At 44.6% G+C, this 14,112-nt stretch overlaps 1 protein-coding gene across 6 annotated transcripts in view; it reads left to right on the plus strand.

The window, feature by feature from the left end:
* Positions 1 to 1,637: 1,637 nt before the first annotated feature.
* RAB3C (RAB3C, member RAS oncogene family) overlaps positions 1,638 to 14,112 on the plus strand; it is a 197,889-nt gene continuing 185,414 nt past the window's right edge. The window contains exon 1 of one of the 6 annotated variants that reach the window (XM_045020978.1): positions 1,638 to 1,798. In XM_045020978.1, coding sequence (XP_044876913.1) covers positions 1,781 to 1,798 — 18 coding nt within the window. In that variant the 5' untranslated portion in view covers positions 1,638 to 1,780. The other 5 variants (XM_045020977.1, XM_045020983.1, XM_045020979.1 and 2 more) reach the window with 5 other exon arrangements.

Below are 14,112 nucleotides of genomic sequence, written 5' to 3' on the forward strand. Positions count from 1 at the left end.
CCATAAAAATGTTTTAAATGATCTCTAAAATAAGAAAAATATTTTTCTGTAACATATGTGGCATATGCAAAACATATGATGGTTTGTGTAACATACAGGTTTTATTAGCCTTCATGTGGGATAACCTATGTAAATCATTTGTGACTTTGAGATTCACCACTCATGAGTAATTCCAAACACATGCTGTAAAGACCTTTATAACCCACTGTCACAGTCTCTCTTGTTCACTCTGTGTGTGTATGCATGTGCATGCCAATATTACAATGGGAAAGGAAAGTGGGTAAAGATGTTAAAGGAACAGACTCGCAGTAAAAGGAGAAGATCAAAGAAAGACAAATGGTGGAAAATCTGGAGAAGATTGCAATTTTATTATTTGTCTACAGTAGTGCCACAAGCCCCCATCTGGGTTCAGATCCATTGTACAAACACATGGTAAGAGACGGGTCCTATCCCAAATAGCTTAAAACAGAAAAGAGAGAAAAAGGATTGGGGGATGGAGGTGAACGGAGTTGCCCCAGCAGATCAGTGTTAGAGGCAGGAATAGAACCTTATTCACTGGACATGCTGTCTCCTGGGACGTATATCAGACCTTTAATGTTAAATTCCACTCAGGGTCCTATAGGATTCTACAAATTTTCTTGCACTAGGCTAGAATATTCAGATGGTGATTCCAGGACATTTAAAGTATTTATATCAATTTGCCAGATTAAGGCCATGATTCAGGCCATGAAGTCATTGCGTTTTTGTGCATGCTTGAAGTTGTGTGTTTAAGTACCTTACTAACTCAGGACCTGACGAGGACTGCAAGACTAGTATTTACAAACAGAAAAATGCTTCTCAGAAGCCCCAAGAGTCATCTTGTTGTTCAAGAGTTGGTTGAGGACAACCACTTACTTTCCACAAGAGAATAACAGTAGAGAAATACCGCAGAGCTTAATATATAAAGCACTTGAAAACAAGGCAGAACAGGGAAGAAAACCTGTACTGAATTGTTGTTCAGCTATTTCGCTGCTGACTTACAAAACATAAATGCACTTGCATATAGAAAAACACATCAAATGCAAAAACTAATGCTAGTACAAGGGTAAAATTGAGAATCCATGAACCCAACAGTTAGAAATTACAAAAAGTAGTAGAGTTTTAAGTGCAACATTAATTGCCAATCCAGTATCTTGGTATTGTGAACTTTATATATAAAATCAATACCTTATTAATTAAAGAAATTGGTTACATTTTTATCAAGCTACTAGGAAAAACAACAAGGAAATAGCATTCCCCTTTTTCAAATTCAGCCCACCAACCCCAACACTGGAGGCATTGATACTAGGGCGGTAGAAGCTCATACTGTGGGGACCTGTATTGTAGAGGCAGAGAGCTAGAATAGGATGTAATTATTTCTCTGATCTTATGGCTGTATTTTCTTATGGTGATTAATGTCTGCATTTTATGTAACTTGCTTTGTGTAAATAACCCTGTGGCCTTTCCCTTCCCGTGCTGGTTGGTGGCTCTGAGTTAATGAATGGAAGAGGTGCCTGGAGGGTGGACCTGGGGGTTGGACTAACGCGAATTTTGCTGCTGAGCTTCCTAGGAGACGCTTGCTGCTGCCGCCACTTCCTTCCATCGCTGCTGCCTGCCTGAGTGAAAAGTCATCCATCTACACCCTGACCTCAGCCCCTAAGCCCCAGCCAGCACTTTCTCCACCGAGTCACGCCTGTCCCTCTCCCTCTGCCCCGCATCCCTTGCGGGCTATACTCGGGAACCACCTTCTCTGGCGTTGCCAATGGAGCTGTACGGAAAGGTAAGGCAGAGGGGCAGCCCCTCCCAACCGATACAGCGGCTCTCTCCTTAGCCAATGTGGCCCTCTGTTGTCTTGCCAAACAAGTATCCACCCAAATAACGGAGCTTTGTTTAAAAAGCTAGAGGCTGGGGCGAGGGGGGGGGGGGGGGGGTTAGACCCGGATCCCCTTGGCCAGCTGAAATGCGATCACCTTGGGAAACAAAACAATGTATAAACACTGGTAACACGGTGCCTTGTAGGGCGATGGGGGGTGGGGGGAGCGCTAGGTCCCCGGCACTGCTGGACACCCTCCCCCCCTTGGCTGCTCGGTGGGGCTGCTCATCCCGCTCGGCCACTTCCAGCGCCCCGCTGGGCGAGGAGTTTGCAGCGCTCCCCTTGGCTGAGCGCGTAGCCCCGGCGCCTCTCGGCCCGGGCGCTGCACTGGGCGACACCCGCTCTAGCTTCCCCGGCGCCTCGGCACGCGGGGCTGGAGGAGGAGGAGGAGGAGGGAGGCGGAGCCGTGGGCACAGGGAGGGGGGCGGGGCCCGCGCTGAGCGTTCTGGGAGTTGTAGTTCTTGCCCGGCCCGGATTGCCTTTGCTCGCTGCCGCCGAAGGGAGCAGCGCGGACTACAGCTCCCATGGGCGGGCAGGGGGCGCCCGGCCAGCCGTGGGAGCGGCCGGAGGGACAGCTCCGGTGCTGATCCCGCCGCCGGTTTGTTAGCCGACGCCGGGGAGCGGGCGGGGCGTGCTGTGGCCGCGCTCGCTGCTCGGCTGGACCCACCCGGCGCGGGAGGCGGCCAAAGGACGCGGGCGGAGGATGAGGCACGAAGCTCCGGTGCAGGTACCTCGCTGCAGGGGAGCGAGTGGAGAGCGAGCAGCTGCACGCTGCCTTCCTGGCGCTAAGGGGACACACGGGGCGGCGGCGGCGGGGGGACCGCTTGGGCCAGCCGCGGCCGAGTAATCGCGTTAGCGGGTGCTTACTCTGCGCTGCTGCGCAGTGCGGGGACCGAGCCCTTGTCTCGTAAACGCCGCGGGGACTTGGGCTCCGGGGCTGGGAGCGAGAGGGTGTCGCTTCTGAGCCCCTCTGCGGTGGAAGGGAGGAGACGCACCCCACACCGCCTCTCCGGACGGCTCTCCCTGCCTGCCCTGTGCTTGGCTGTTGCCTGGGTCAGTGGCCCGCTCGCCTCAGGGCGATCCGCGCCCAGCGAGGCTTTGCACAGCTCGGGGGACGCAGACTGCAAATAATTCCCATTCCTGGAGGCACGCAAGTCAAACACACGCCTGCTTGCTGCCAGTGCCATTGCCCACCCAGCCGGCGCTCGCTGCTGGAAAGGCGTGGGGTAGCTGCACGCACCCGGGCCCTGATGTCCTTCTGTGCCACTCGCACGCTGGGGTAGGGGCACGGGAAAGCCCTCGATATTCAGTGACTCCCAGGGCTCCGTTTTCTAGCCAGCCACCGTGGTTGTGTTACTTTTTAAGATTTATGATCAGATATGTGTGCTGCATTAGGAAGCGCACCAATCTCTTCAGATATTAAGCTCCTTTGTGAATCAATCTAAACTCCTCTGTAAGTGAATTAATTATATGTTGTTGGGGTTTTTTTGGGGGGGGGGTGATATGCTGTGAGTTCTTCGCTGCATGCAAAGCAAGTTAACTGGAAATGGCCATCTGTTTATTAAATGGGCAGTTATCCATCTGCATCAAAGGATGATGTCTTGTTGATAGATTTTTTCCTACACAAAAACAATTAAGAAAGGGCTATCCTCCTATTCTTATCTCAAATTATATCTCTTTGCACTGGAGAAAGAGACGGATATTCAGATATTATTAATTGACATTGTCATGCACTGTTGTTTTGATAGCCTCAAGTTAGTTGTTTTAAATCCATTTATGTGAAATTACTTAATTTATTTTAGTTATTTGTATTATTTATTTATATTGTCATAGCACGTAGGAGCTCAAGTCATGGACCAGAACTCCATGGTGTACATCTGAACGTAGGATTTTTAATGGAAAATCAATCATGTTTACATTAGTAGCAATCAATCATATTGATGTTATATAATTTAACTAACCTCTTTACAGTTGTTAAGTTAAGTTTTGTAAGTTAAGTTTTGAAGTGCAACCATGGCAGCATATGTTTTCTCTTTCAGTATTTATGGTATTGTTTCTATTATCTTGTGTTGCTACTGTAACAGTAGTAGAACTTCAGCATGAAGGGGGTGAAATATGCATCCCTTTTAATATAAATGTACAAAAAGGCAGCTAAAATATTGGGTAAAACTGCTGTGAATCCCACAATTGAAGCTGGATTTATTTGACTTCGAAAGGTGAATAATAAACACATAAACCTTTTTTAGATCAATTGCTCATATGTCACATGCTGAAATCTTTCAGCCAAAGAGGCACATTAGAAATAAGCCAATCTACCGTAAGCATTTCTATCAGTTTTCTGGCTAGAGAGCAGAGTTGGTTAAAATGCTGTTTAAAATACTGAGTTCTGTTTGGTTAGTACATGAGTATTTTCACTGTGTTCTTTACACTTAAATATATTTACATATTAAAATAATATTTTGAATTAAATGGTTTTGGAGATCCTTTTGCAGAAAAATAGGTTTGTATATTACAATGAAAATAGAAGATTTTGCTTGACAGTGGAAGAAAGTGAATGTTAGGTTCCTATTGGATTAGTTATGTATCACAGATGTTAGATTTATTGAGCAAAAGCTTGTTAAATAGCTATAGAAACAAAATGATTGCACAAAACTAAACTAACTAAAGACAATTGCAAAGAAAGAAAAATCCAGGATCTGTAAAAATGTATTTGTCATATTATGTTAAAATCACATTGATTTTTATATGAGCAGGCAAACACGAGATTGTTACTGCAAATACAATTGTCCATTGTTATAAAAAACAGTGGAAACCAGTGCCTTAGTATAAAAATGACAAAAAGGAGCTATAAACAAGTGTAATGTTTTTTCTTAAAGGTTGGTGAAAGGACAAATAATGTATGTTTCAGCATGTCTCATCCAAAACTATAATTGCACAGCATCTGGGTTTCTCCAAGATATGAAAATGCAATCAGGCAGATTAATTCAGATTAGTTGTCATTTCCATTTAGAGGCTGCAATTCAAATGCTTCTTTCCACCATCCCCAACATGTTTAAAAACTATTCTTATAAAATCTTCAAGCAAAATACAGTTCTGCTGTGGGGTCTTCTTCTAAAGAGACATTTCTTTTTCTAACTCTAATTTAGTACAGTTCACAGTCCTTGTCCAAATGAGATTTTGGATTGACTGAACTAATTGCCCGCTTTACTTATTTTATCTGTAAAGGAAGACTTTTAGTTACCTGGTTTCCTGTCTGAAGCACATGATATATCTCTTTCTTTCAGCTCCACAGCTTTATAAAACAGTCTGTTATAGAGTAAATGTAATTCTCTATTGCTAAAATCTCTCAATTTCAAAGAAACAGGAAGAATGATGAATTGTGTCTATGGATCAAGAAGAAAATCAAGTCACCAGGCAGCATAAGAACTAGTTTTTCCTTTACAAATCAACTAATAATTAAAAACATATTCTGAAAATATAATCAAAGATGAAATAATGAGCCATCTCAGTGGTACTGATCTTTTGTGCATACACAAGATCCTTGTTTAAATCCCAAACACAGTCTATTTGTCTTTGGGCCAACAAGGTCTAAGATGCCTGGGAAGGAAGGACTCTCAATGCTTGTGTATAAAACTATATGCAATATACCCATGTGCACATACATCACTGCCCTCTGCCGAATGGAATCAGGAGTTTGTGATGATTTTTTATTACCATTTTAGTCACAAATTTAAAAAGAAAATAGATGTCTTAATATTACTAACAGCTAGGTGGAGGATTGTGGTTTTGGAAGCAATAGTGCTGAATTCTGTTCACTGTGCCACATAAAAGCAGTGTGGCTGGCATGTGAGGTTGCTGTATGTATGGATTGTAGGAGTGAATAAGCATACATTGTTCAATCCTGACTTATACAACTGATTAAGGAGTGGCAATAAAGGCTTGAAAAGGAGTTTTGACTGGTTAGAATCATATTGGCTGAGATTTGGGACTTTGATGGAAGGGGTAGACTGTTATATTAGTGATGAGTAAATGGATTTGGAAGAAATAGAAGTGCTAACCTCTTTTCAAATATCATAGAATCATAGAACTGGAAGGGACCTTGAGGGGTCATCTAGTCCAGTCCCCTGCACTCAAGGCAGGACTAAGTATTATCTAGACCATCCCTGACAGATGTTTGTCCAACCTGCTCTTAAAAATCCCCAATTAAGGAGATTCCACCACCTCTCTAGGCAATTTATTGCGGTGCTTAACCACTCTGACCGTTTGGAAGTTTTTCCTAATGTCCAACCTAAACCGCTCTTGCTGCAATTTAAACCCACTGCTTCTTGTCCTATCTTCAGAGGTTAAGAAGCACCATTGTTCTTCCTCCTCCTTGTAACAACCTTTTATGTACTTGAAAACTGTTATCATGTCCCCTTTCGGTCTTCTCTTCTCCAGACTAAACAAACCCAATTTTTTCAGTCTTCCCTCATAGGTCATGTTTTCTAGACCTTTAGTTATTTTTGTTGCTCTTCTCTGGACTTCTCCAATTTGTCCATATCTTTCGAGAAATGTGGCACTCAGAACTGGACACAATACTGCAATTGAGGCCTAATCAGCATGGAGTAGAGCGGAAGAATTACTTCTCGTGCCTTGCTTACAATACTCCTGCTAATACATCCCAGAATGATGTTTGCTTTTTTTTCCCCAACAGCATTATGCTATTGACTCGTATGTAGCCTTTGATCCACTATGACCCCCAGATCCCTTTCCTCAGTACTCCTTCCTAGGCAGTCATTTCCCATTTTGTATGTGTGCAACTCATTGTTCCTTCTGAAGTGAAGTACTTTGCATTTGTCCTTATTGAATTTCATCCTATTTACTTCAGACCATTTCCCCAGTTTGTCCAGTTCGTCCGCATACTTTATAAGTGTACTCTCTATGCCATTATCTAAATCATTCATGAAGATATTGAACAGAACTAGACCCAGAACCGATCCCTGCAGGACCCCACTCATTATGCCCTTCCAGCATGACTCTGAACCACTGATAACTACTTTCTGGGAACAATTTTCCAAGTTATGCACACACCTTATAGTAGCTCCATCTAGGTTGTATTTCCCTAGTTTGTTTATGAGAAGGTCATGCGAGACAGTATCAAAAGCCTTACTAAAGTCTATCATAATAGACTCACCTGGAACATTTTTGTAAGGACTGTTTTGAATTGGTAGAAGTATTTTCCTTGTATCTCCCAAAAATTCTCTCTAGCTTTCCTGATATTCTGCAAATTCAACTGGAAGGTCTCAATAGTTCAGGCATTTTTCCCCCTGGGCTGGCTGCTGCATTCAGGGTTTGTATGATCCTGCACCCTGCTGGAATTAGAGGCATGCAATGCATTGTGGGGCACACCTGACCTCAGGAGGCCTCAAAACATGTGAGATTAGAAGATGGCAATTGGCTTACCAGGTAATGCCAGATCTGCTGAGTCCCTACCAGGGATTTGGCAGGTCATCAGATCAGAACAATGGACCTATTGAAGCTGGTTGAGCTGGGGAGGGAAGCAGGGTTAAGAAGGAGTCAGTAAAAGCAATGTGTGAATGTATCTCTACCAAGGAAGAAAATAAGCATATTTTCCTCAGAGCTTTTCACATACTACTGCCACCTGTGATGGTTGTGCTCATACAAAAGTAAACAAAACAAGGCTATGCTGGCTTCTACTGCATTAGAAATACATCAGAACAAAAAGGAGAAGGACAAAGCAGAAGGGAAAAGGAAATGCTATTTCCAAGCTCTTTTGAGACTACTACAAAACTGTGAGGAATAAAACCAAATAAAAGCTGTAAAAGTACAACAGTTAACATGGTCACCTGTCTCTTAGCATTCAGCAAAACTATCCGATCCTTCCCAATTTGTTTTCCTGTGTTGTTAACAGAAAGTTAATGTTGTTCCTGGAAAGATGCATGTAAAATTTTCCACACATTTTAAATGACATTGTGGGATCTTGATTGCCTGACTGGCTAGGGGTATGTTCACGTATTGTACACAGAATATTTAGTTGCAAGGGTGGGTTTCTTGCTGAGGATGCAGGCATGTATTTCTGTGCTATGGACTAGACTTCTCCTCAGAATGTGTCTGTCTCAAACAACATTAGTGGAGCTTCTTACAAACATTGTGAAGCTGCCCCCCATGACTTGTTGACAGGAGGCGCAAACGGAGGCAGGTACTTGCAAACTTGGCTGCTTTGCTGGAGAAAACATATATTAAGGTCACCCATCTAATAGTACTTTACAGTTCTAATAGCACCTCCTATCTGTAGCTGTCACTGTGCCGTACCTACATTAATGAATGAAACCTCAAAACACCTCAGAGGCAGGTAAACATCCTCTGATATTGCTAAGTATTGTTATCTCTATTTGACATCTGGGGAAGCCAAGCCACAAAGAGGTTACGGTCACATAGGCAGTCTGTGGAAGAGTGAGTAATAGAACCCAGAACTCCTGATTTCCAGGTCTATGCTTTAAACACAAAACCATCCTTCCCATCATGATTATGCTAACCCGCCATAGAGGGCATGAAGGGATCTTGTGTATGAGGCTCCTGGTCATATTTTAGCCATTTTAGAAAAGAGATGGAGCTTGCACATCAAGGCCAAATTAAGCAGTGTTTTACATTCCATATAGTCCTGTTAGACTGAGACCGCCCAGACTGTAAGTCATGTCTGAACGTGACCTATTACTTAGACTCATAGACTTTAAGGTCAGAAGGGACCATTATGATCATCTAGTCTGACCTCCTGCACAATGCAGGCCACAGAATCTTACCCATCCACTCCTGTAACAAACCCCTAACCTATGTCTGAGTTATTGAAGTCCTCAAATTGTGGTTTGAAGACCTCAAGCTGCAGAGAATACTTCTCATTGCTGACACTGTTTTTACCATTGTTCTAACTATGAATGTGCCTGACTATTAATAGAAAAAGTAAAGGAACCACAGCATGCCTTCAGGTGTGAGGAATTATCATATCAATGGGGTGAGTGGGAGGCTATTTCTCTGTAGTAAATAGTAGTAGTAATTCTTGAATCAGAGGGTGTCGTTATATATAGAAAGGCAATTCTGTTCTTTGAAACATTCTATAAATCATTATAACTGAAGAAACCAACCAGTGTCTGTCCTTGCGAGGGAGAGAAATGGGATTCTTCCCACACACAATAGTAGGCTTTGGTTTTCTCTTAAGAAAATATTATTTTTTATAATTATATAAAACAAAATATTTGTAAAATATATAAAGGAATGAGCCCAGGCGTGTCCTGGCCAATCAGGAATGTTGCCCTTTTCATCCTCTTTTGCATGGGGGTTTCATTCTGTATTGCACAAGTGCAGTGTGTTCCATGCATATAAAGGCAAGATGAAGGGATAAGCATCACAAAGAGTTCAGGCGAACTCAGCCCTGCCTTAATGAGAACATTGTTGCACAGCCATCAGTTCTGTCTAGGAGTAGGGTCCTGTAAGGCCAAACAAAGGAACATGACTAAGTGCCTCGTTATCATGTTGAGTGTCGCATGTTAAGCCATATCTCTTCAAACACCCTCATTCAGGGATCAGTTATTGACCCTACGTTATTTAACATTTTTATCAATGACCTGAAAGAGAAAATCATCACTGATCAAGTTTGCAGAGGACAAAAATTTGGGAAGTGGTAAATAATGAAGAGGACAGGTTATTTATACAGCGTGATCTGGATTGCTTGGTGTGCTGGGCACAAGCAAACAATATACATTTTAATAAAGCCAAAATGTAAATGTGGGTATCTAGGAACAAACAATTTAAGCTATACTTTCAGAATAGGGTACTCTATTCTGGGAGTCAGTGACTGAAAAAAATTTGGGCGTCATGGAGGATAATCAGCTGAACGTGAACTCCGAATGCGATGATGTGGCCCAAAGGGCTAATGCAATCTTTGGATGCATAAACGGGAATCATTTGGCACTGGTGTGATCGCCTGCTGGAATCTGTGTCTAACTCTGTTGTCCACAATTCAAAAAGGATGTTGATAAATTGGAGAGGGTTCAAAGAAGAGTCACAAGAATGATTAAAGAATTAGAAAACATGCCTTATAGTAATGGAGTCAAGGAGCTCAATCTGTTTAGCTTAAGAAAGAGAAGGCTAAGGAGTGACTTGATCTCAGTCTATAAGTACCAAATGGGAACAAATAGTTGATAATGGGCTTTTCAGTTTGGCAAAGAAAGGTACAGAGTAATAAAATCCAAGGTCTAGAAGTTGAACTAGACAAATTCAGACCGGAAATAAGGTAATTTGTTTTTTTACAGTGAGGGTAATTAAAAATAAACAATTTACCAAACTCGTGGTGGGTAGTCCATCACCGTGCATTTTTAAATGAAGGTTGGATTTTTTGGAAGAGAGAGGCTGTAGTTCAAAAGGAATAATTTTGTGGGAGTTCTATGGCCTGTGTTATATACTTATATAGGAGGTCAGACTAGAGGATCACAATGGTCCCTTCTAGCCTTGGAATCTATTACTCTGTTCTCAGCCCATGCCATCACACTTTTTTACTTTGTATTTGTGGGACTAAGAAAACAGATGCCCATATGACTTGAGACTTACTTCTATGCAATGCAGCAGATTATGCCTACCGTTTATGCTGAGAACAGTACTGAATGGTCTAGTTCTTCTTATTAGGTGGGACTAGGAATATTTAAAATATTTTAGATTCAGATTACGTAGAGTTTCCTGATTTTGCAGGGGCAGGATCATCTTTGTGGTTAAGGCACAGAATGGAAGTAGGGAGATCTAGGTTCTGTTCTGGTTTTGTCACACACTTTCCATGTGGCCTCAGGCAAGTCCACTGCTTTGGCTGTAATTTTGGCATGCCTAGGCACCCAGAGCCTGATTTTGGGAGGTGCTGAGTGAGTTGGACACCAAAAACTAGTGAATACTTTTGAAAGAACTATAAAATAGATTTAAAAAAAAGCACCTAGTGTTATGCCATTAGTATGTATATATTTTTAAAAACTGAGATGCTCAGATGGAAGGTGCCATTTAAGTGCAAAGGAGAAAGTAGCAGATTTTCACTCCATCTTAGAGAAAGGCAAATATTTGAAGGCACCTTTTTTATTCATGTGCTTCTTACTCTGGTGGATCTAAAAGTATCTGCTGAATATTAAGTTGTTCAGTGAAAGAACGAGTTTGTAAGCTTTTCCCGTTGCTAATGGAACCTGTGACAGGGCGGAACTCACCACCATGACATCTCCTGCTGGCCATCCTGGGAACTAGCTCTCATTTCACCAGAGCACCCTTGCTAGTGTCTCGCCCGTCGTCACTCTCGCCTCCACCTCTAGGACCCACGTCTCTCCCCAGACCATGGCATCCTCTTCTGTACACCAGCCTCCGGCGGTGTCCCAGTCGGTCCTTTCCCCCCTTCCGAGGGACTGACAGTCCTTAGTCCAATGGCTTGCCTCAGTGGCAAACTGCAGTCCTGATTCTAGCCGCTCATTTCAGTGGCAAACTGCCATCCATTCACCAGCCACTTCCCTCAGTGGCAAGGGGAGGGGGGAACCTGGGCCCGCCCGTTACTTTGGGTCCCGACCCAGGGATCCTATAGCTGGCAGCCACATACTGCGCCTCCTCCAACTCTGCCATCTCCTTTCCTGGGCCACTTTCCCACAGTCCTAGCACCTTCTCCGCCTTTGTACCAGGGCCTCAGTCTGGCAGCTGGCAGCTTTCTCCTACTCTGCTGACCCTGCCCAGAACTATTGGCTATTCCAATAAAGCGTCTCCTGTCTGGCTGGCACTATAAGCCTTTTCCTCATTGGCTGCATCCCATGCAGCCTCCCCAGGACGGCTTTAGCCCCTTACCTACCAGTGCGGGGCAGTCGTCCCATCACAGAACCCTATAGGAAATAACCTATTTTGTACATAGTTGTTGTGAATAACCAAGTGTCAACTTGTGTTCATGAGAAGCTCTTTGTGTTTTTCTAAAAGTAAAATGTATCTGATGTCTGACATCCTTTGAATGGTTTATGCCCATACTCTAGGAAGAGATGTATCTAAAGGTACCACGTCCCTGCGCCCCACCACTTCCTGCAGCTCCCATTGGCCAGGAACGGCAAACTGCAGCCACTGGGAGCTGTGAGGAGCCGTGCCTGCGGATGGTCAATGTCAGCAAAATGTCTTGCGGCCCGCAGTCAGATTACCCTGATAGGCCGCATGCAGCCTGCAGGCCACAGGTTGCCCACCACTGCACTAGGCTGTTTGACATGTTGAGTTTTTGAAAACAGACAAATTTACTACAGCCACTATCTTCTTTGTCTTTTTTCTTCCCATTGGTGTATTTGGCACTGAATGAACATTCATGGAAATGGAAGTCCTTTGATTATCCACAGAACAGAGCCCCATGAGCAACACAGGCAGTAGCAGTGCCTTCACACTCCGCTGCTAATGTGTCTCAGATCTAACAGCAAGGGAAGCATTGTTAGGAACGATAAAATGTATTTCATGGGGTGTAGTCGTACTTTGAGAAATGGGATATTTTGTATTTGAGAGCTTTTTGGGAGCATAAATTCCCAGCAGTATGCAATTAAGGGGAGCGCTGTGTATCATTCTCTGTAATCCTCCCATGCTTCCCACAAATTTGCCAGGAAATGAGTCATTTGCACCTTTTGCCTTCCACACTCATAGCTAGAATAAGTGTGCATACTCTTAATCTCCAGAAATAAAAAGAGGGGTGTCATTCTAGTATGGATATGTCCAGTTTTCCCAGCACTCTGTCTGATGTATAGTACCTATGCTCCAGGCCATGAGTGTCGGGTATAATAGGCCAGGGGAGGCTCTGCCTCCCCTGGTGCTGCTGCAGCCGCCAGACCCCTGGTTGCAGCGTTTGGGGATAAAGTTTTTGCTTTATTTTGCCCCATGCAGGTTTTGGGGAGGCTGAGAAGGCACATACCGCCTCCTCCGCCACCCCGGAACCTGCATGGGGCATATCAAAAAGTATCTTCCGGGGGAAGGGATAGCTCAGTGGTTTGAGCATTGGCCTGCTAAACTCAGGGTTATGAGTTCAATCCTTGAGGGGGCCACTTAGGCATCTGGGGCAAAAATCAGTACTTGGTCCTGCTAGCAAAGGCAGGGGGCTGGACTCAATGACCTTTCCAGTTCTAGGAGATAGATATATATCCCCAATTATTATTGGGGTGGGCGGGTTGGGTCTGGGGAGGGGAGGCATAGCTGTGGCCAGCCCTGGGCTTTTCCAGGCAGGGGGAGGCTTGGCTCAGGGCTTCGACCAGCCTGGCCAGGGCTCCTCCTCTCAGGGCTTTGGCCAGCCCAGCCCAGCCAGAGCTCCTCTGGGTGGGGCGGGGAGAGGCTCAGAGCTTCAGCCAGTCCAGCCGGGGCTCCTCTGGGTGGTGTGGGGTGGGTGGGGAGGCAGGGAGTTTGTGGCTCTGGCCATGGGGAGGGCATGGGCGGAAGGGGAGGAGCTGGGGGCTAGCCTCCCCAGAGTGGGGCTCCACCCACTGCCCATGCTCCAGGCTTCTGATTCTCTAGTGGAATGTCACTCCTCCAGAACTTCTATGACTCAGCCACTGTAAGAACCCATGGGCTGAGAACTGGGGTCTGCAGGATTTGATGGCAGCTCTGCTTCCTTCCAGGGGCCCAGGTATGATTGCCACCAAGAGGAATTGAGAGACTAAGTTCTTCAGGAAGTCCCATGCAAAGGGGCATGAGCAACAGCCCTCCGTGATTCCCTGATTGGCTGGCACACTGTGTATAAACCAGGAAACCATTTCTGGGAGTTGTCTCAGCAATGCAGACCTCAGGTGTGCTTCTGCCTTACACCCTGCTTGCTGTTCCTTGCAGCAGCTTGCCTTGATCCCTGACTCTCAACCTAGGCTTGGCTCCTGATCCTGGTTTACTGTCTCTTAAAACCATTGCTGACTCCAGTGAAAGACCCTGGCCTGACTTGACCCCAGTTCTTGCCTCATGCTCTCAATTTGGTAATGGACTCTGACTCTGCAGTTTTCACCTGGCCTGGCCTTGGGTTGATCTCTGACCTTCCGCCCCAATACTGAACAGCTCAACACATCTGTATACTTTTAAGTGCGGTTGAGGATGATAACTCTCAGGTGATACAGTCAAGAAAGAAAATGCCTCTTCTGTGAATCTAGAATTAGTGACCATTGGGTTCAGATTTATTCCAATTGGTATTTCAGTGATAGATGGAGCCAGGTGTGATG

Source organism: Mauremys mutica, chromosome 6 (assembly GCF_020497125.1).
Source record: "Mauremys mutica isolate MM-2020 ecotype Southern chromosome 6, ASM2049712v1, whole genome shotgun sequence".
NCBI lineage: Eukaryota > Metazoa > Chordata > Testudines > Geoemydidae > Mauremys > Mauremys mutica.